General features: G+C 44.2%; 1 protein-coding gene across 1 annotated transcript in view; it reads right to left on the bottom strand.

Annotated features, from left to right (window-relative positions):
* Positions 1-4,091: 4,091 nt before the first annotated feature.
* The window catches only part of LOC116951679 (sodium-dependent multivitamin transporter), a 36,935-nt gene continuing 19,492 nt past the window's right edge, over positions 4,092-21,534 (bottom strand). The window contains exons 8-16 of the mRNA XM_076073773.1: positions 21,350-21,479; positions 20,815-20,903; positions 18,890-19,002; positions 18,011-18,078; positions 17,068-17,154; positions 13,850-14,031; positions 11,983-12,086; positions 11,188-11,309; positions 4,092-7,309 (exon numbers count right to left, since the gene is read on the bottom strand). Of these exons, the coding sequence (XP_075929888.1) occupies positions 7,127-7,309; positions 11,188-11,309; positions 11,983-12,086; positions 13,850-14,031; positions 17,068-17,154; positions 18,011-18,078; positions 18,890-19,002; positions 20,815-20,903; positions 21,350-21,479 (1,078 nt within the window). The 3' untranslated portion in view covers positions 4,092-7,126. The remainder of the gene's footprint in view (positions 7,310-11,187; positions 11,310-11,982; positions 12,087-13,849; positions 14,032-17,067; positions 17,155-18,010; positions 18,079-18,889; positions 19,003-20,814; positions 20,904-21,349; positions 21,480-21,534) is intronic.

Raw genomic sequence — 21,534 nt, 5'->3', positions numbered from 1 at the left:
TGAAATATATTCTCTAAAATCAAAACAGGAACATGTGCCATACATAGGCCCAGGGCTTCTATGACTGAAGATAATTCTTGTTTTGAAATTTGAATAGAATAATGTGCACTGCAAATTGAATTTGCATGAACAAAACCATTTCCAATATCAAATATTTAATGTTATGGGTTTCTATTAGTAAATAAAAAACACGTTCATGCCCATAATTCAAAGGTCTACTGCTTCTGCCATATGCACTGTGCATAATGACTATTGCCTGAAACGTCACGTATTATATTTCTTATTTTAAGGTACTATTACTGACGCATGTGCCGAGTGTACTGCTGTTTGTACACCGCTGCCAAGGCAATAGCAGGTGCAGCATCACCAACGAATTTTTTTTTATATCACACTGATGTTTAAACTGGCACCAATTTTACATTATGATATAACATGACTAAATGAAGTGTAATATTTATTAGATGATTCAAAGTCAAGCGATTCGTTTTTGCTCAAACGAGCATCGATGCGGTGTTCATCTCCTGTTTACAGCTCTGATACAGGTGTGTGGATATTCCACATTCCTATGGCCGGGGCGATTCTGTACACTATCCATAGGACAACCACCATTGACTTCCCCACAAAGTAACAGTGCTGTTACTTATTTGATCGATCACTTGAGGATAGGATGGTCTCGGTTCAACCACAATACGATCTCGTAACCTTCCCGATTGCGCCCCTAACTTGCCTTCCGAGACACGATACACCAAGACGCATTCCGGATGAATTGGTTATTGGCAATGTGCATTATTCTCACACCAGTTAAGGATGAAGAGTGCCACGCGTTGAACACGTGGCATTACATCCATGTTGTCTCTTCCCATTTCTTGCAGACGTTACCGAGTTGGAGGACTCTCCGTCTTTAAGTAACACCCCCCCCACCCACCCCTTCCAGCCAACATATTCGTCAATAACACCCGTGGGGGGCTTTAAAAGGAAAGGCCTATAATATGCAACGTTTCGGTGCAATGGCCCTTTTTCAGGGCACAAACACGGCAGTGTTGTTGACAGTGTGTCGAGTTGGTGTTGTTGACGGTGCTTGTGCACCAAAGCCAACACAGCAGCAGCATCACCAAATAATGTCTTCAGTAGAGCACTGGCTTTTTATTAAGGGACCTGGAATAATACTCTTTGGTTCTTTCGGTAAAGTCACGTATGTATAAAATAAAATAAATCACGAAGTTTCGATTGCAACACAAAAAATCATCATCAGGTGAGAAACCACAGCAAGAAATTTTTTTTTTCTGCTGAAGTGGGAGAGAGATGCCGTGTTAAGAGATTTTATAGGAAAGTAAGGGGGGAGGGGCAAGGAGGGAGAGAGAGGGGGGTCGGGGAGGGGAGCGCTGTGTGGACGCGAGGAGAGGGACGTGAAGCTGGATGGGGGAAATTGGGCAGGGCTGGAAGTGGGAGGCCGAGAGAACTTGGGATGCGGTAAAAAAGTTAACTCGGAAAAATAGACTAGTACCCGGCAGATATGATAGACAACAACCATAAAGCAGTTAGGGTTTTACCTGGTTAATAAGACCCAATGATTGGTCAATTTGTATCCATCTTCTCGGTTGAAGTTATGTCTATGTTTATATATCTGGATGGCTTCATGAACAAACCTTTGATAGAAGGATGGTAAGCTACCTTTCCTGGATGTTTTGTTTGAGAAGAGACCTGACGGCTCGTTTGGATACTCTGTCTACAGGAAATCCACCCACACAGATTCCTATCTGAAAACTGATTCCCACCACCATCCGGCACATAAGAATTCCCTTATCAAAACACTACACCATAGGGCCCACTGCATTTCCGACCAACACCACCTAGCCAGTGAACTGGAACACGCACACCAGACCCTCAAGATGAATAGATACTCGGACTGCATTATTAGCAAAGCTCTTTCTCCAACTATGGAGAAACAACTATGGAGAAACAACCCCCTGAGAAGCCAATCAAAACTATCATGTTACCATACATAGCAGGTGTTACCAAAAAGATTTCCAAAATCTTAAACAAACACAAGATCCAGGTCCGATTCAATACAGTATACAAAATCCGTGATCTAATCCCATCTGTGATGGATGTCATTTCTGACATGCAATATCCTAGAGTTTACAAACTGAGTTGTACCTGCGGCAGCAGTTACATCGGGGAAACGAACGACATGTCTCGGACCGTGTCCGCGAACACAAGGCAGATCTGAAACATGGCAGAACCAATACCTCTGCCATAGCTGACCATTCTTATAACGCTGTGGGCTCACATGATATTGTGTTTTCTGAGACCAAGATACTCTGCAAACCTTCGGGCTACTATCAAAGGTTTGTTCATGAAGCCATCCAGATATATAAACATAGACATAACTTAAACCGAGAAGATGGATACAAATTGAGCAGCGTCCACGCAGCACTCCTCTCCCCCCCTACCCCACACCCCCCTTCTCTCTCCCCCCTCGCCCGTCCCCCCTTTCTTACCTATATAACCTCTTGCCACGACATCTCTCTCCCACTTCAGCAAAAACATTTTATTGCTGTGGGTTTCTCCACCTGATGATGATTGCTTGTGTTGCAATCGAAACGTCGTGATTGAATTTATACCGACTACGTGACTTTACCGAAAGAACCAAAGAGTATGGATTCCTGCAGTCGCGAAAGCTTCAAATCTAGACCTGGAATAAATGTTACAACTCAATTAGTGACGATCATCGACTGTTGTCGAACAGATATACACCACAACAACGAAGTATTTGTTGTCGTGGACGTGATTAGTAATTGGGTGCGATACGTTAAGCCATTTCATTGGGCTATCATGTGGCCAGGTCGCTTCTGAAAAAACAGCTATATAGCTCTCGTGGTCGCGACCTGTTAGTTTTTTAAAGTTTAAAACGTAATCTCAGCAACACTTTACTTCTGCGTAACTCAACAGAGTCGTGAGCGTCGTTGTGCAGGATAAAGCAATGAACAGCCAATGTACACTCCACCTGTCTTTTCCACAACCCGCGGGCCCCCCACAACCCGCGTGAGAGTGCAGCTTGGGGCGGTGGGCACAGAGATGCGTCCTCGAGTGATGCCGAGGAGCGGTGGTGCAGTGGTTAAGCCCAGTGCAGGCGTACCTCGCTTTATTGCGCTCCGCTTGATTGCGCTTTTTTAAAAACGTCTCATCTCAAGATTCATCAACTTAGCAAGAGAATAAGATTTGATTAATAATTACGTACATCATTTACAATCTGATTGGCTCAGGGGCCGTCCATAAATGACGTCACGCGATTTTGAACGATTTTTGACCCCCCCCCCCCTTCGTCACACGGCGTCACAAAAAGTCAGACCCCCCCCGTCAAATATGACGTCACAAAGCTCTGCCCCCCCCCCACCAAATATATAAAACATGCTTCAAATCGCTTTAAACTATTGTCATTGTAGTGCGTATTTAATGTGGCGCTCCACTCTGATGTTGTAGAAGAAAACATTTATTAAAAAGTCTATTTAATTAAGTAGAACGTGTTGTCTATATTTATTTAAAGTTGCGCATTTTTGATGTGACGTCACATTTCTCAAACCCCCCCCCTCCTCGTCACACATCGTCACAAATGTCTGACCCCCCCTCCCCCCCCCCCTAGGTGCGTGACGTCATTTATGGACGGCCCCTTATCATTATCTGTAACTCCCGCTTTTTGGATGTGAGCTTATCGAGTCAGTCGGCATCATTTTAACTATTCTATTTATTTACGTACATCGTTTATTTAGGCATACTGTAGATGCATTGCGCGTTGAATAGTGCAGTTTAAACATGTTTTAAGGCTTATATATGCATTCGCAAGTGAAAAAAAAGCACGTGACTCGCTTTAGGGGCCGTCCATAAATGACGTCACGCATCTGGGGGGGGGGTCAGACATTTGCGACGATGTGTGACGAGGGGGGGGGGTGAGAAATGTGACGTCACATCAAAATGCACACGTTCTACTTAGACTTTTTAATCAATGTTTTCTCCTACATCATAGTGCAGCGGCACATTAAACACGCACAATGACAATAGTTAAGCGATTTGAAGCATGTTTTATTTTTGGGGGGGGGGGGGGCAGAGCTTTGTGACGTCATATTTGACGCCGTGTGACGAGGGGGGTCAAAAATCGCGTGACGTCATTTATGGACGGCCCCTATGGACACACGTACAATACAGTACTTGTGGGGTTTTTTTTGTTCACATAGGGCTAATTATAAAGAACATAGAAGCAATTTTTTGTACACGTAAATATATTTTTGCCAACCCGCTGCTGGATGAGGGGATCCCCACGCCGTGCGAGCTATTTAACCACACTTGACCGCGCTGCTCAGCGCTGGGTTGAAACCAGGCAGGGCGGACGTGGCAAAGGACAAGTGCAATGCTGTACAGGGTGGTCCACCAAATGTCCTGTGACCGACCCCCCACATTTAATTATCTAAAACTGAATGTGTCTTTTGTAAGGTTTATTTAAATCGGGACCAACCTGTACAATACATTTTTGCTCTACTTACTCTCTGTGCCGACTACAACATACCACGGCCCCAAGGCAGCCCATGACAACCTGGCATGCATGGTGGTCACCCATCAAGTAGCACGGTTGGCTACGTACGGTGCAAAAGAAGTTTAACAAACATGCATCCAAACAGCATCTATCCCAGCTTAGCCGAGATCTGATGATGAGATCGGGAGAATTCTGGCGATTTGGTCATGGGTCAAATTAAACATTTATTAAACAATAAGTATTTAGCAGACAATAATTTATTTAAAAAAAAGGAATTAAATACCACAATCAACATTACTTGTTTTGCCAAAATCGTACAAAAATATTTTAATCACAACAAAGTTTTTAATTATCTAAAACTGCTACACATACATCCTGTACCATTTTTATTGCAAACTTGCAATATTATTCCCGTCATGTTTACAAATGGGAAATATATTATTCAAAAAGGGTCCCTGTAAACCACAATGTTTCCTTTTTAAATTCACAATAAAACATTCACCAAATCATGCCCCTTTAAGTGCACACCTACCATCGATCCACCTCAATGTATTCTTCTTCCAAGGAAAAATAAATTGTACACAAGTCACATAGCAGGCACTGTCATCTGGCTATTGCAGCACACAACCACCATCATCATCATCAGCCATGGATGAATGCCTCCTGCAGATGACCAGGGTCAAATTTGAAGTTTGATGCAGGCCCAGAGCTGTCAATTTTTGAGGGGCCCTCTTTGCAGATTCAATTGCTTCCCCTTTACCGTTTTACTACCACCCATGGACGACAACAAACACTTCATTATTATTTCAGTTCTATTTTGTTTTTACTTTAATGCACGAATTGTAAGGGTAAATCAAAGAATTAAACCGCACCCAATTATGTCCTGCAGTAATAGACAGAAGTGATGCTATGGCTGTAATGACCAAATTACTTACAGGGTTCATTACGTGTTGCGTTTCTGCCATTCCAAACGTTATGGAGCAAAATAGGCTTTTTGGGACCCCATCCAAAATCTGAGGCCCTACGGCCTGTGCGTTAATGCGGCCCTGGAAACCAGGAACGTGGACCAACCACCATGCACATACGTGCACTTATGCAAGGCCACAACACAATCTTCAGTGCTTATGTCATCACTCCTGAAGGCCACTGGCCATTCAGTTGCAGTGCCGGATTATCCTAGTCGCAAAAGTAGCAGATGCAACGGGCCCAGGACTTTCAATGGCTCTGCGCTAAATGCTTTAGAGCTATCAATTCCGGTTCAGTGATTCCGCATTTGCTCTATTACTATAGTACTATACCACCTTCAACTTTCTATGAACGACTGGGTGTTTAAGGTTAGAAATTTGTCGTATTATCTGGCTGTATAGCAAATTTAAAAATACAATTATTTTACTGTGCAAGTTAAACATGCGTTTTAATGTGTTTTTTTTATATTTAGGACCCCTTTAAAACATATGCTACAGGCCCCGCACTAGCTTAATCCGGCACTGTTCAGTTCCATAATACAATAGTTGTTTCTACTGTGTAGGTTTATGCGGTTGTAACATGCGGCTATCAGGTGCGATTTCAGGTTGTACCGCGTGTTGTTTGGCATAATGTCCGATGTCTTGAAAGTGTCTTCAGGATACAAATTGAGCCGCTAACTTTCCGCTTCCTCGATTGTAACCTATTGAGAAAGATTACAATTTAGCACTAAATTGTTTGTGTTTCCATACATAATACAACCCAACAACGCAAGAGGGAATAAAACTTGATTATTGCATGAATGCATTCACAGTTGTTCGTTTTTGGCCCATGATTAGTGTCAGGAAACTGGTTTCACATGATTGTCGACAGCGTGTGCTGATCGATGATATCACTTGCAACTGAGTCAAGCAACCCGTTCATTTCTCATGGGATATTTCGTGGAAAAAGGACGGCTTTTCAGTCACCAAGCCAATTGGGTTCAAACCCAAAAACAGTTGCACCACCAATGCAATTAAGCAGTCTCCTTTTGTCAATTGTCACATTGGCCAATGCAATCAAGCACAAGCGCTCATGTGCAATACCTTTTGAAGCAGGGAAACGTAGACTGGTTAATGCTCCAATGCATTGAACGGTTGTTCCGTGTGTTGCTCAGGAACTGATATTAAATTTTTCAAGAAACACCCAGAACATGGAGCGAAACGTCGGGCATAATTCCGAATAACACGTGGTGCAATCCGAGCACACATGGTTGAGCTATGTTGTGTTGGTTTTCAAGAGATAGCTTGACTTTCTTAAAAGCTGGCAACTTGTTCGATTATAGGTTGAGGTACCATTCCCAAAAAGATGTTTTCATACTGATAAAAGGAACATTTTAATTTCAGAAATATTTCTCCATTCTCTGGCAGATCTCAGTTTTTAACACTCGAAACCTGTTTGCTTAAAATAAAAAAAAAATTCCTTTTCACCTATATATTGTTTACTTGCAAAGATATCATCCGTTTCATTATATTTTAAACTATGACATAACAGTTTAAGAACGCAGGCTTAAAGCTTATTTAATAGCAGTTTATTACTCTTTCCAGAGTCAGTGCAGATGATTTTGAAGGCCAGTTCTCCAAGTACCCCTTGACATCACATGCGTGTTTCCAAGATAACGTGGCCTGGTTTTACTTTCATGTGTCCATTTATGACGGAACTATTTTCAGTGCTATCTTTTACAATGTTGTATCCATCCTCAGTGGTGGTGCCCGAGTACTTCCCATCTTCATATTTGTGTTCATCCTCTGTCACCGCAACAGTTGAATCTTCGATTTTCTGCAAAAAAATGAAACGTCCATTTTCACAGCCTTTCAAAACTTAGAACCCAAGTATTCAAGGAAACTAAGTCCTTATATGCGCATTCGTAATTTTTTACAATTTTTTTTATTTAAATCATGAGCAAACTTGGTATTCGCACCAGTCATACATTTTTTTTTAGATTTTCTCACCTTTCCTAGACTTTGCACTCTGATCGTGTTTTGTATGGTTTGTTGTTGTAACCTACTGACCCGCCCCTACTGGACATCTTTGAAAAAGAGCTTTATATCTTGATTCTGATTTACAGACGACTACAGCCTGCAGAAGTTTAACATTAGGGGGCTAAGCTGCAATATGACTTTCCCCAATTAGTAATTTGACAGTACAGTAATGTTTTTTTTTTTTAACCTGTAAAATTTTAACAATGTGACACCGGCACACCTACATTTAAACAAAAATATACCACCACGGAGATCTTTAACATCCACCGTTTAGCAGAAGGCATGCATTTACGCTTAACACACTCGCGCTACTGACCAGTGGGGGCCACTCGGCTGGAACCACAAAAACTCTGCAACAAGTGACAATGGCACTACTGCTCGGTTGCGTCATTTCACGAGAGTGACTTACCAACGTATGCTTTATTCTAGGTGGAGAGATGAAACATTTTGTATCCATAAGAGGTTTTTTTCGGTTGGATCGCGTAAATATGAATGTCGTTAAAACTGCCACCACCCGACACAGGCAATTAGTAAGGTTTATCATGTAAACAAAACATGCCAATTCGTTGCTAGTACAGCACACCGGTGCGTTGGAGAATAAACCAGTGATTACAACTAGCATCATCAAATGACAGCCAGAGTTGTGGAGAAATCCTGCTGTTTCGGTCTTAAATAGAGGGATAAATGTGATGTCTTCACTTGAGAACCAATCAGGTGCGAAGGTTTTGGTCGTGAAATCCTAAGTGTTAAACAAACATTTTTTAGTCGAAGCACAGGTGAATGAAAAGTCAGTTGAGGGACTTGCCGACCAGCGACATCATAGTCCCTGCTACCAATGTGTGTAAGAAGCTTAACAGTAATCCTAACATTGGAGACTATTCAGGTAATGCATAAAAAGAGAGATTTACAGTAATCATGCACGGGAGGGGTCCTGCTGTGGGGGGCATTTTAGGCATTGGCAGAGATGGGCAAAATGGGACTTTGTGCAGCTAAAAAAAAAAACGCATGTACGTAATGTGAGCTACCGCCAACCTACTTTACTGCCAAATCTGGTGATAACTTTTCATAATTTTTTCGTACAAGATTCCGCCACGCAAGGCATAGAATGCTGAATTTATTTTCTCTATATATGACAGTTGCCGCGCACAGACCCCAAAGGCCCAAAATGCCAAGCGGTTAGAAACAAACATGACTATGAAGGTTTTATTCGAAAACAGTTAATACGTTTGTTGAATTTTAAGGACGGTCATAAGAACACATTGGATAGATAACGCCAATATCTATTTTATGACGGCGATGTGCAGAAATGAACTTAGAAGGGCAAAGTCAGCTTTTATTTGCAGGTAGTTGCTGTTAATCTTCATGGTTGAATTCAAAACAAACGGTGGTCAGATTTAATCTGTCAACATTGTGAGAGCCGATCAGAATTATAATATTTATACTGGAGAAATCCGATGAGCTATAAAGCTATTTTAAACAGATGCCCAGTCGGGGACATCTGTGAATTGGGTGCACACTGATTATGACGCTACCTGTTAATGAAAAATGTGATTAACCGCCGCCTTGTTAAAATTACCACTGAGTGGACCCTGCACTAATCTAAAGTGAAAAGGTTAAGTAAAAAGACGTAATAATTAAAGTGCGATACAACAAAAATCTAAGTACCGAATTCTCTGGATAATAAGACGCCCTGGAAATAAAGATCGACCCCAATCTTGTGCCACGTGTCTATACAGTTATACAAATATGATCACACACACACCTACTTGATTACAATCATATATATGACGCACCACCCAACATTTGCTTTAAAATAAGGTGGAGGTGGGGAGTTGCATCTTATAATCCAGAGGCTACAGTCATATAAAATATGACCTCAGCTGGAAATTACATCCCCAGTAAAGCGCCTAGCTCAGAGTAACATAAAACTTATTCACGTGCAATACAGCCATTTATTGTTTTGATGGAATATGAATAATCCACTAGGTACGGTACAGCACATAACGGAGTATATACAAGGTCTTCCAGTATTAGTGCAATAATTAAAAAAACGCAACTTGCGTATAGCATGTGTCAGCGCTCACAAGATTAGCGTGCATATTGCTGTGCTCATTTGTATTTCACATTTATGTTCCTAAGACAAGTGCTCTCTATTATTAATCATAGCAGATTCACCGTCAAGATGCTGCTCTGTGGCAAGAAATTTTGGCCAACAGCGAAACCCCTCTAAACTGACGTTCAGGAAGAAAACGAAATATTTCACATTCAGATTGATTACCATGGTGTAAAGGTTAAAGCACAAGGACTTATAATCCAAAGTTCGCCACAGTTAGATTCAAATTCCCGCACATGGCGGTTGAAACAACGGCGCTAGTTTAATAAACCACCCATGTCTCTATCCTCCCAGCAGCGTAAGCAGGTACGACAATTCATCTTCTTTGGTTCTTTCTGTAAAGTCACGTAGAATGAGAATAAAATAATAACTTGATAAAATAAAATAACACAATAATATTCTCACGACGTTTCGGCCACAACACAAGCGGCCTTCATCAGGTGAGAGGGACGAGACTGTCTGGTAGGACAGCGCTGGAGTGAAAGAGCCACGTTCAGATCACGGCCTTTAAGCTGTGTGAGAGGAACAAAGCGCCTTGACAAAGGAATTAGCATATAATTTAGCATTGAAATGGCTGAATGATTAGCTTGTGACTGGTCACAGAAATAGTTATGTTAAAAGTTAAAGCATACACATCCGCAGAGGCACCCCTTGACAATGGAATTAGCATAGAATTTAGCATTGAAATAGCTAAGTTAAAGCATACACATCCGCAGAGGCACCCCTTGACAATGGAATTAGCATAGAATTTAGCATTGAAATAGCTGAGTGATTAGCTTGTAACTGCTCACAGAAATAGCTACGTTATAGGCCGTGATCTGAACGTGGCTCTTTCACTCCAGCGCTGTCCTACCAGACAGTCTCGTCCCTTCACCTGATGAAGGCCGCTTGTGTTGTGGCCGAAACGTCGTGAGAATATTATTGTGTTATTTTATTTTATCAAGTTATTATTTTATTCTCATTCTACGTGACTTTACCGAAAGAACCAAAGAAGATGAATCATTGCAGTCACGAAAGCTTTAAATCGAAAGGTACGACAATTGTTAGTTATTTGGCAGGTTGCGTGTGGTGGGGTAAAGTGTGGGTATACTCCCGTCTTCTTCCAGTACGTTTGGCCAGGCTGGAAAACTAACCCAGATACCCCTCTGGGGGAGCTTCCTTGAGCTCCTATTAAGTGGATGTCATTCTGGCAGCAGTGGTGCGAGACGGCAATTTACAGGGTTGCACCTTTACCTTTTGTTTATGTCGGTGGACTGCAGGTGATTTCCAACTTTTTTTTTTTTAAACTTAGCTTTGGACACTAGAGAAAGGTTTCCCCATGAGCAGAGGTGTACCAATACAACAACAACAACGTCAAACTATATAGATAGCATCTCAAGACTGGAGGGGGTAAATATAGAGACAGGGAATTGAGGAAGAGGGAAACAACGATCAGAGTCTATTATTATGCTCGCAATACACGCGCATCGAATCGCACGTCTGACAATCCGTTGTTTTACGCGTCGATAGAGTTTTGCGAGAAGGGTGGCTTCGGTACGTTTAAAAAAAAAACGCATCCTCACCATCTCATCAAACCGGACGCCACAATGGAGCTTCTGCCGATATCTCCGGGGAAGGAAGAAGAGCAGGTAATCCATGATTGGGAAGATGGTGCGAGGGTCCACATCTTGCCCCTTGGTATAGCCTGCAGCAGAGCATGCATCCGCCTTCAAAAGGTCGCTCTTAACGTGGTGCGTGTGATGTAATTCTCATCGCCACAGCCTACGTCGCTTACAATCACACACTGCTTTGTCAACAAACACTACCAGCGACACCAGCAACAGCTGCGAAATTACAATCAATGTCCTTTCAATTCCATTCAGGATAATCGCCAGCCTCTTTAATCATACCACCGCATAATTAGCATTCATATCGTTATATAATTAACATCAATTTGCTCGGTAGTTTAAGGACAAGCTGTATAATGACATGCATGTCTAATTTGGATGCTTTGAATTTGAATGCACTATAAATAGTCAGCTCTCGACTCTGTGTTCTGAGAAGTATTACTAGGAATTAATGAATAATGTGAACGACATAATTTATGTCAAGCCAGAAGAGAGGTTTTCGGAAGTGACGTTCTTTCATGAATAATCAAAGAAGACCAGAACCTCATGGCCGAGGTGCAATTGGTAATTTCTAACCAAGTGAATCTGCATGAATCTGAAGGTCACCAGTTCGTTCTCCTGTCTTGGCACGTTAAACAATGGACAAGGTTCTTAAATTTCCACCCTGCCCCACCCCCCCCCCCCCTGCTTATGACATCATTCCATGAGCAGGACGTACGATATGAGGTCACGGTCTGTGCAAAGTCATACCGGTGATGAAGCTGACGACGAGCCCAACGACGACCACGACGGCAGCGTTATGAGCAGTGTACCACATGTACGACAGCGAATAGAACTTGGCCAGTCCCGTTAATCTGCACACGGGAGAACACGACGATACACACGGTGAACGCTACGCGTCGTCGATAAGAGCCACGGCCACCACTCCACTGCTGGACGAAGGCCTCCTCCCCGTGTGTCGTCAACATCCCTCGTGGATCTGCGACGCCACGTGGAATCCACATCACTCCTGGTAATCCAACTCAGGCCTTTTGACCCGTTTAGCTGCCATTCCGTCGCCAGTCTCGTCCTTTGGCCATCATCGCAATGTGTCCTGCCATAGCAGTGCACCTCAAGACGCTTGAGATCCACCGATTGTACAGTAACACAAAACTAAAATGACCATAAAAATATTAGGAAACTAACAATGTATGTTACCATATACACTCACTTCATGCCCGAGTGTTATGTACAGATCATCTCATGCAATCGAAGACTAAACGCAACTGTGATAAATATCACAGTACTCAATTTCATACAATAATAGAGCAGTTGTGCAGCAGTTGGTAACCAGCGCTATGGACCCGGTGATATGGTGACCTGAGTTCAATTCCCGGTTACAGCTAATATCAGTGTCAAGTGATATTTGTAGCAGTGCCAGGTTCTCCCCCCTTTACCAAATTCAACAGACCAGCATGGTGAAGTATGTTCAAAAAGACCCCATTACCAACACGGAACAGAAAGGCCTTTTAATCACCAGTGGACTGACTAAAGGTTGTGCGTTATTATTATAGCTGTAGTTATAAGCTAGCCAAATTGTACCACTGCCAAACAATGTAAAAGCTACAACTGTGGTGTGCAAATTATTATGGTGAATGAAATGTTTTTTCAGGTGTATCTCCTAAAATAACAGCTATACGGTAGGGGGGAGGGGATGCCGGCCTGTGACCTCACTTTCATGTGGCCCGTGACCTCACTTCTTTGTGCCCGCGGAACATGCAACCGCTCACGTTGATGTGGCCTTCAGACGACAATTATCCATCTTTGAAAGTAACCTACCCGCACTGAATTGAGGGCAATATTTTATACACGTGTTTCTAATTTTAGCTTGCTCAGTCACCATGGGGAGGGTGCGATACCCCCTTAAGATCCCAAAAATTGACATTTTGTTGATTTATTTTCCAATTCATATTCTTTTCGGGACAATCGATAATTTTCCATGACGAAAACCCAAAATAAGAAATGACTTCATAGCATCATTTAACCGGAGGAAAAAACCACAATGTTTGTTTTATTAATGTAGGGCCCTATTTTAAAAGCTTGAAATATTGGGACCATCCCCCCGTGGACCACCCACTTGGGAAGTTTGACCATTGTGCATTCTGTAAAGGTGAGCCCTAATTATTACGTGTGTTACTGTTGGATAATGCTGTGGTGTGTGTTCATGCGTGGCCCGCAAAACATACTGGAAAGTTTGATTCAGCCCTCAGAAGGAAAATATTCCCCACCCCTGGATTTAGGGGCAGTGCTGTCGTGATTGCCTAGGCCCTGATGCAAGGAAGAAAATGGGCCCTCCTTGTCCATTTCTTCCTCTTTGTGACCGAATATCTGGGTCCCTATAGCCCATAGGCCCCGGTGAAGTTGTACTGCCTGCCCACTCGATAGCAACACAATTGGATACAATGATAACAAAATTGACGATGTCGATGACGAAAAACAATAACCATGTTTTCCTATCTTTCTCAGTTTTCCTCTTAAGACGTAAAGCCCTTTGCTCCCGCACACACATTCAAAAGCTATGCCGACTGCTATAGGGTGAGGATAAAATCCCAGTGCGTGTGCACGTGTGTGCACGTACGCAGGGGGGGCGACGGTGGTGGTGGCGAAGGCGGTAGTGGCCGCGGTGGTGAAGTCGGACATGTTGAGGCACTGAGGGGGCGGCCCTGCTGGAGGCCCGGCATTGGCGTTGTTGTACATGATGCTGCCGATGCCCAGCCACAGCGCCAAAGGCAGGCTCACGACCAACCCCGAGATTGCACCCTGAGAAGGCGTGCATGTCCATCCACGTCAGCAGCACATGCACACACGCACACAAACGCATTCGCACAGGGACAATGAACTCGCGAGGTGGCCAGCTGGTTCATAGGTCGGAGCGCCGAGCCGGTATTGCTGGGATCCTTGGTTTGAATTCTGGCGGCCTGCCTGCGATTCAACTGGGTTCCCAGGTGCCATGCGTTCATGGTCTCAACTCAGTTACCAACAACTCCACATGAGAACAAATCGTGTAAAAATGTGGTTCCTTACTTAAATCATTCCTGAAAATGAAAAACATTGATGTGCATTTCATGCAATGAACAATCCTCGGTAGCAGAGTGGATGGGAATGTGGTGCCCCCTAATGTATATAACGGAGGTCAGAATCAGAATATTTATTTATACTGCAGGAATCCATCCTCTGAGCTATAAAGCAATTTTTCACAGATGTCCAGTCGGTCACTTGTTGAAGGGAACTCAGAGATAACTCTAAGGTATCCACATGAAAGTAAGGAGCAGCCCCCTTCATTCTGCGTGAAATCCGAACGGATTCATCATCTCGTGACGACCATAGGGGCCGTCCATAAATGACGTCACGCAATTTTGGACGATTTTTGACCCCCCCCCCCGGTCACAAAAAGTCAGACCGCCTCTCAAATATGACGTCACAAAGCTCTGCGGCCCCCCCCAAAAAAATATAAAACATGCTTCAAATCGCTTTAAACTATTGCCATTGTAGTGCGTATTTAATGTGGGGCTGCACTCTGATGCTGTAGGAGAAAACATTTATGAAAAAGTCTATTTAATTAAGCAGAACGTTCTAGATTTGAAGCTTTCGTGACTGCAAGAATTCGTACTCTTTGGTTTTTTTATGTAAAGTCTCGTAGGTAAAATAAAATAAATGAAAACAACTAAATTAAATCACGACGTTTCGGAGGCAACACAAGCTTCCGTCTTCAGGTGGAACAGTCACAGCAAAATAGCTGTATTAAGTGAAGAGCTCTGAGACACTTGAGATTATATACAGGTTAAGGGGGGGGGGGAGGAGCCAGGAAGGGACGTGGGTGGGGGGGAGGGGCTAAGTTAAGCCGCCTTTTGTTATGCTGCAGGGGGTTCGGGGGAAGCGGTGGTGCAACTGCACGAGAGCGAGTACAACCCACTGGAAGAAATGGAAATGGCTGAACAATTATAAGGCAGCTAAAGTTTGACTTAGTTGATGCCATCTTTCCAATGGTTGCTCAATTTAAAACCATCCTCTCGGTTGAAGTTGTGTCTATGTTTGTATATCTGGATGGCTTCGTGGACAAATCTTTGGTAATAACCGGGAGGTTTGCATAGTACTTTGGTATCGGAGAAAACAATGCCATGAGAACCCGCTGTGTTGAAACAGTGATCAGCCATGGCCGAATAATTCGTTCTGCCGTGTTTCAAATCTGATTTGTGCTCGCGAATTCGGTCAGAAATATGTTGTTTCGTCTCCCCGATATAGCAGTCACCATAGGTACAACTCAATTTGTAAACACCGGGTACTGTAAGTCAGGAATGACATCCTTTACGGATGGGATCAAATCACGGATTTTGTGTACTGTATTGAACCGGACCTGGATCTTGTGTTTGTTTAGAATTTTGGAAATCTTTTTGGTAACGCCTGCTATGTATGGCAGTGTGATGACTTTGATCGGAGTATCAGGTGGTTGTTTCTGTATGGTGGGAGAAACAGCTTGGCGGATAGTACGGTCAGAGTATCCGTTCATCTTGAGGGCCAGATGTACATGTTTTAATTCACTGGCCAGGTGGTGTTGGTCAGAAATGCAATGAGCCCTATGGTATAATGTTTTGATGAGAGAATTATTTTGAGCCGGGTGGTGGTGGGACTCAGGCTTCAAGTAGGAATCTGTGTGGGTGGACTTCCTGTAAACAGAATGTCCCAAAGAGCCATCAGTCCTCCTCTCAAACAGAACATCCAAGAATGGCAGCTTGCCATCTTTCTCCATTTCCATGGTGAATTTGATGGATGGGTGTCTGGAATTGATGTGGTCTAGGAAATGGTTCAAAGCTGGGAGGCCATGTGGCCAAATGACGAAAGTGTCATCCACATATCTCTTCCACAGGGAAGGACGAAGGGTGGATGTCTGGATGGCGTCTGATTCAAATTTCTCAATGAAAACATTGGCTATCACTGGTGACAAGGGGGAACCCATAGGGGTACCCTCATTTTGTTTGTAGAAGGTACCATTCCAGGTTAAGTAAGTGTTGGTGAGGCAGTGCCTAACCAGCGCAGGTACATCAGGGTTCAGTCCATGTTGGAACAAATCTTCAATTATTGTTATGGTGTCAGGCACTGGGACCTTGATGAACAGAGAGACCACACTAAAGCTGACGAGGATATCGTCAGGAGATAGTACAATGTCCTTGACCATAGAAACCAATGGGTTGAGTTAAGTACTGCTGACGTGGTCTTGCCAGTGAAGGGAAGCAGAGTATCCGATAAAAAACGGGCTAGCTTGTAGGTAGGGGAGTTGATCATGGACACGATGGGTCGTAGTGGGGTACCTTCTTTATGGATCTTGGGAAGACCATAGAATCTGGGAGGTCTTGCAGCCGAGGGCTTTAGGGAGGGACGTTTGGTTGGTTCAATTAGAGAAGTCGAACGAGTGATGATCTTGTTGGTTTTTATCGTTAGGCTGTTAGTAGGATCACTTTTAATTTTTGAGTAACCCCCATCATTGAGTAGGTCCTGGATTTTGTTGTTGTATGAGTTTTTATCCATAATGACAGTGGCATTGCCCTTGTCGGCCGAGAGGATGCCTTTATCAGTAAACTGCGTTCCCGACTGTGGCACTGCCTACCATAGACGCATGCAGGAGTGCACATATACAAAACATAGGTGCATACGTACCTAACATGAAGCGGCCTCTTTATATAACGTATTAATAAACCATTAAGTGACTCGCGAAGCAACCTTTGTATGGATGAACATTTACATTAACACGGTATGACATAACCAGCGGGCTTGTGTTTTTGGTTTGCGTTACGCTCGTACAATGGCGTTGGTCCACGGGAACAACATGCCGACGATGAAGAGCCCGAGCAGGGGGCCCCCCACCATCCCAAATATACTGAGGGCAGCCTGGGGGAGGGGGGGGGGGCGGTAGGAGGGGTATGGGACAGAGGGAAACAAAGAAACGGGAAAATGAGGTACATATTGTATGTATACAACGAGCCATCTTGCACCTGCTCGTGAGCTGATTTCATTGCTTCTTTATCCACAATGGCTATCCTCTCAGGCATCGTGTTTCGGCACCATGGTGGCTAGGAGATGTTAACTACCTCGCCTGATATACAGGAGGTCGTGGGTTCGATCCCGACCCTGACACCTGCTGTATATTTGGAGTCTGCGTCTCTCTCTCTCATCATCACGATGGCTAGGAGATGTTAACTATCTTGCCTGGTATACAGGATGTCGTGGGTTCGATCCCGACGCTGATGCCCGCTGTATATTTGGAGTTCGCATGTTCTCTCCGTGGTCGTGTCGATTTTTCTCCATGTCCTCTAGTTTTTCCCACCACATTTATAATTAACATGCATTTAGAGTATTTGGCTGCTATAAATGTCCACATGATAAGCCACTTCGTTGAGCTATCATTTGTGGCCAGGTCGCTTCTGAAAAAGAGCTATATAGCTCAGTGGGCCCTACCTGGTTAAATAACCAAAAAATTTAGTTTTGAGTGTTTTTTGTTTCGTCTCCTTTGGTTGCCACTCCATTGTTAATCTCGTTCACAAGCCATGATTTGTAAGCCCCTGTAATGACTCGCCAAGTACAGCGCTATAGAAATGGGCATTATTATTATGATCATCTCTTCGCGTGATATATTCTCCCCAAGCCCACTGAATTAACGTAACAGTCAACATGATGTCTCCGATTTGTGTTTGTTTTCTGCCTCACATAAGCATACAATCCAGTATCTGAATTTGCTGATACTTACCGACAAAACAGATCCCATGAGCGATGCAAGAAACGCCATTGCTAGGCACACCAGCCCGTACATACAGGCTGACACACATGCACAAAACACATGATTGTAAAACATATTAAATGGTGCAGTTGTAAGCATAACACTTTACTCGCGGTCTTTGTGTTTTGCACAAGCCATGTTCGTTGATTAAACACTCAAATCAGACAGAAGGTCCATGACCATGAACTGGAGTCTACAACGTCTTATGACCCACCAACGTATCGCGGTAAGGTGCAGCCCTGCAATTGCTTGTTCACATCACTGCTGGCAGAAGGGCCACAAGAGTGGGAACTCTCCTCTCGAACTCCTCTCGAGGCTATTGTTAGCCTCGTCTTCCGTGCTGACTATACATCTTGGAAGGTGGCAGTACCCACACTTTACTCCACCACACACGATCTGCCCATTAACTAGCTGTGGTTCAACCCATTTTTACTACTCGGTGGACAGAGGCCAAGTCACAGTAGGATAATTAATTGAACAGGTTACCTCTAGATTTAATATACACGTCGTGTAGCTCTAGGACGTGCTTTCAGGTTGCGCCAAACATCGTTTGGCACGATGCCTGACGTTTCCCTCCACGTGCCCAGAGCTTTTTGAAATCAGTTTCTTAAGTTCCTGAAGTGGCTTCCCACACGTCGAGCGAAATCTCATAACATCGTGCCGAACAAGGCACAGTACAACCAAAAAACACAACGGAGAGTTGCACAGCTTGATCGTGAAAAACCTACCAAGTAGCATAACACAGGATGGTCGTCACCACATACAAGCGTACGTATGTTGAACTTCTTTTGTACCGTACACAGCCAACCGTGCTACATCGGAGGTGGGGAAAGATGCCGTCTCACGCACCTAAGCCTTTGGAGACAAGCGTCGCCCTCTTCTCAGTCATGTTGGGGAAATATGGCTTCACAAAGTCGGCCATCGTCACCGTCGCCAGGGAATTAAATGCCGACGAGATGGTGCTGCAACACACGGGGGTTAGTGGGTGAAAGTTAGAGGTGGACATACACTTTGCGAGAGAGAAATATCCAGGCAGTCCCACCCCCCTCCCCCAGAATAAATAAGTGACCAAATATTAATAATAATGTACAGGCCTTTGTTAATCCATGGGCTGGATGAAAGTCACCCCATGCCGTATCGGTCGTGAAAGCTGTTTAACTATACTTCACCACTCTGGTCAGTACGGGTTGGTGAAGGCAGGGAGCATGATCTTTAGAGCATAGTACAGTATTGTACAACAATGTATTTTGCAGCACTGCCCTCTGTTGTTTACAAAGGAAGCACCGCACCAGTCTATAACACCTACATAATGCATGGTGGTTACCATCCATATTAGCTTCTGAGATCTGACGAGATCAGGTGGATTCTGGGTTATTTGAAGATATGCTTCAATAAAAAAAATATCCTCCTTTTTGAATCAGACAATTTAGATCGCAAGCGTACCTTGTTATGAGATGTAATGTCACACTCAGTACTTGTTATGAATCACTGGCCTAATGGTTCGTATAACATGGTCCCTACAAGATGGTCTGTATCGCATGATGCCTACTTGATGGACAGTATTGCATCATGCCTACTTGATGGACAGTATCGCACGATGCCTACCTGATGGTCAGTACCACATGGTCCCTACAAGATGGTCTGTATCGCATGATGCCTACTTGATGGTCAGTATCACATGATGCCTACCTGATGGTCTGTATCGCATGATGCCTACCTGATGGACAGTATCGCATGATGCTTACTTGATGGACAGTATCACACGATGCCTACCTGATGGTCAGTATCGCATGATGCCTACTTGATGGACAGTATCGCACGATGCCTACCTGATGGTTAGTACCACATGATGCCTACCTGATGGTCAGTATCGCATGCCTACCTGATGCTAAGTATTGCATGATGTCTATCTGATGGTCTGTATCGCATGATGCCTACTTGATGGTCAGTATCGCACGATGCCTACCTGATGGTCTGTATCGCATGATGCCTACCTGATGGACAGTATCGCATGATGCTTACTTGATGGACAGTATCACACGATGCCTACCTGATGGTCAGTATCGCATGATGCCTACTTGATGGACAGTATCGCACGATGCCTACTTGTGGACAGTATCGCACGATGCCTACCTGATGGTTAGTACCACATGATGCCTACCTGATGGTCAGTATCGCATGCCTACCTGATGCTAAGTATTGGATGATGTCCACCTGATGGTCTGTATCGCATGATGCCTACTTGATGGTCAGTATCGCACGATGCCTACCTGATGGTCAGTATCGCACGATGCCTACTTGATGGTCAGTATCGCATGATGCCTACCTGATGGTCTGTATCGCATGATGCCTACCTGATGGTCAGTATCACATGATGCCTACTTTACGGTCAGTATCGCATGATGCCTACCTGATGGACAGTATCGCACGATGCCTACCTGATGGTCAGTATCGCATGATGCCTACCTGATGGTCAGTATCGCATGATGCCTACCTGATGGTTAGTATCGCAGAATGCCTACCTGATGGACAGTATCGCACGATGCCTACCTGATGGACAGTATCGCATGATGCCTACCTGATGGACAGTATCGCACGATGCCTACCTGATGGTCAGTATCGCATGATGCCTACCTGATGGTCAGTATCGCAGAATGCCTACCTGATGGACAGTATCGCACGATGCCTACCTGATGGTCAGTATCGCATTATGCCTAGCTGATGGTCAGTATCGCATGATGTCTACCTGATGGTCAGTATCGCATGATGCCTACCTGAGAGCCCCACTGAAGATGCAGGCCACAAAGAGTCCAGGCAGCCCCGGGTAATCCTGAAGAACGTCCATCACGAAATATAGCACCATCTGGAATGAGGTACAAAGACGGACGAGCCAGTCCAAACGCGAAGAGGCTACCGTCTCCTGCTGTCCTGAAGCCGTCTCACGGCAAGCAGACCTCGACATTGGCATTTAGCTTCTGAACATATTGCTATACACAAGAGTATAATTATTATTAAATTATAATAAACGTTAAGACACTTGACGATTAAAACAGTTTCAACGGTTAAACACGTGTATCAATGGCCACGCATAGGAGAGTGTGAGTTTACAAACACATGCGTGCATTCACGCATATCCACGCGTACACATCCATGTGCATGCAATCGTATGTGTGTTTTGCTTTTGCGTTTGTGTAGCTGCATGGCTGCACAACAGATGACAGCATCCTCCCCGTGTCCACCACACATGCACAGACACACTTGCAGGCGTTGTTCAAGCGGTGTGCACGTGCAGTTAGAGGGTTGCAGCACCTGGTCGTTGGTGGTGACGTCACCCATCACACGGGGGTTGCACTCCTGATAGCGTGCGTACATAACCAGGCCCATGATGGACCCAATGGCCAGCATCAGCTGCTGGCATGGGAAGACCAAGTACACGGAACTGACATGCGCACACACGCAGGTACACGCGGGCGCACACAAGCGTGAGCACAAAG

Source organism: Petromyzon marinus, chromosome 43 (genome assembly GCF_048934315.1).
Source record: "Petromyzon marinus isolate PM22_M1 ecotype Great Lakes invasive population chromosome 43, UKy_Petmar_22M1.pri1.0, whole genome shotgun sequence".
In the NCBI taxonomy this organism is placed as follows: domain Eukaryota; kingdom Metazoa; phylum Chordata; class Hyperoartia; order Petromyzontiformes; family Petromyzontidae; genus Petromyzon; species Petromyzon marinus.
This window is presented reverse-complemented; position numbering and strand designations above follow the sequence as displayed.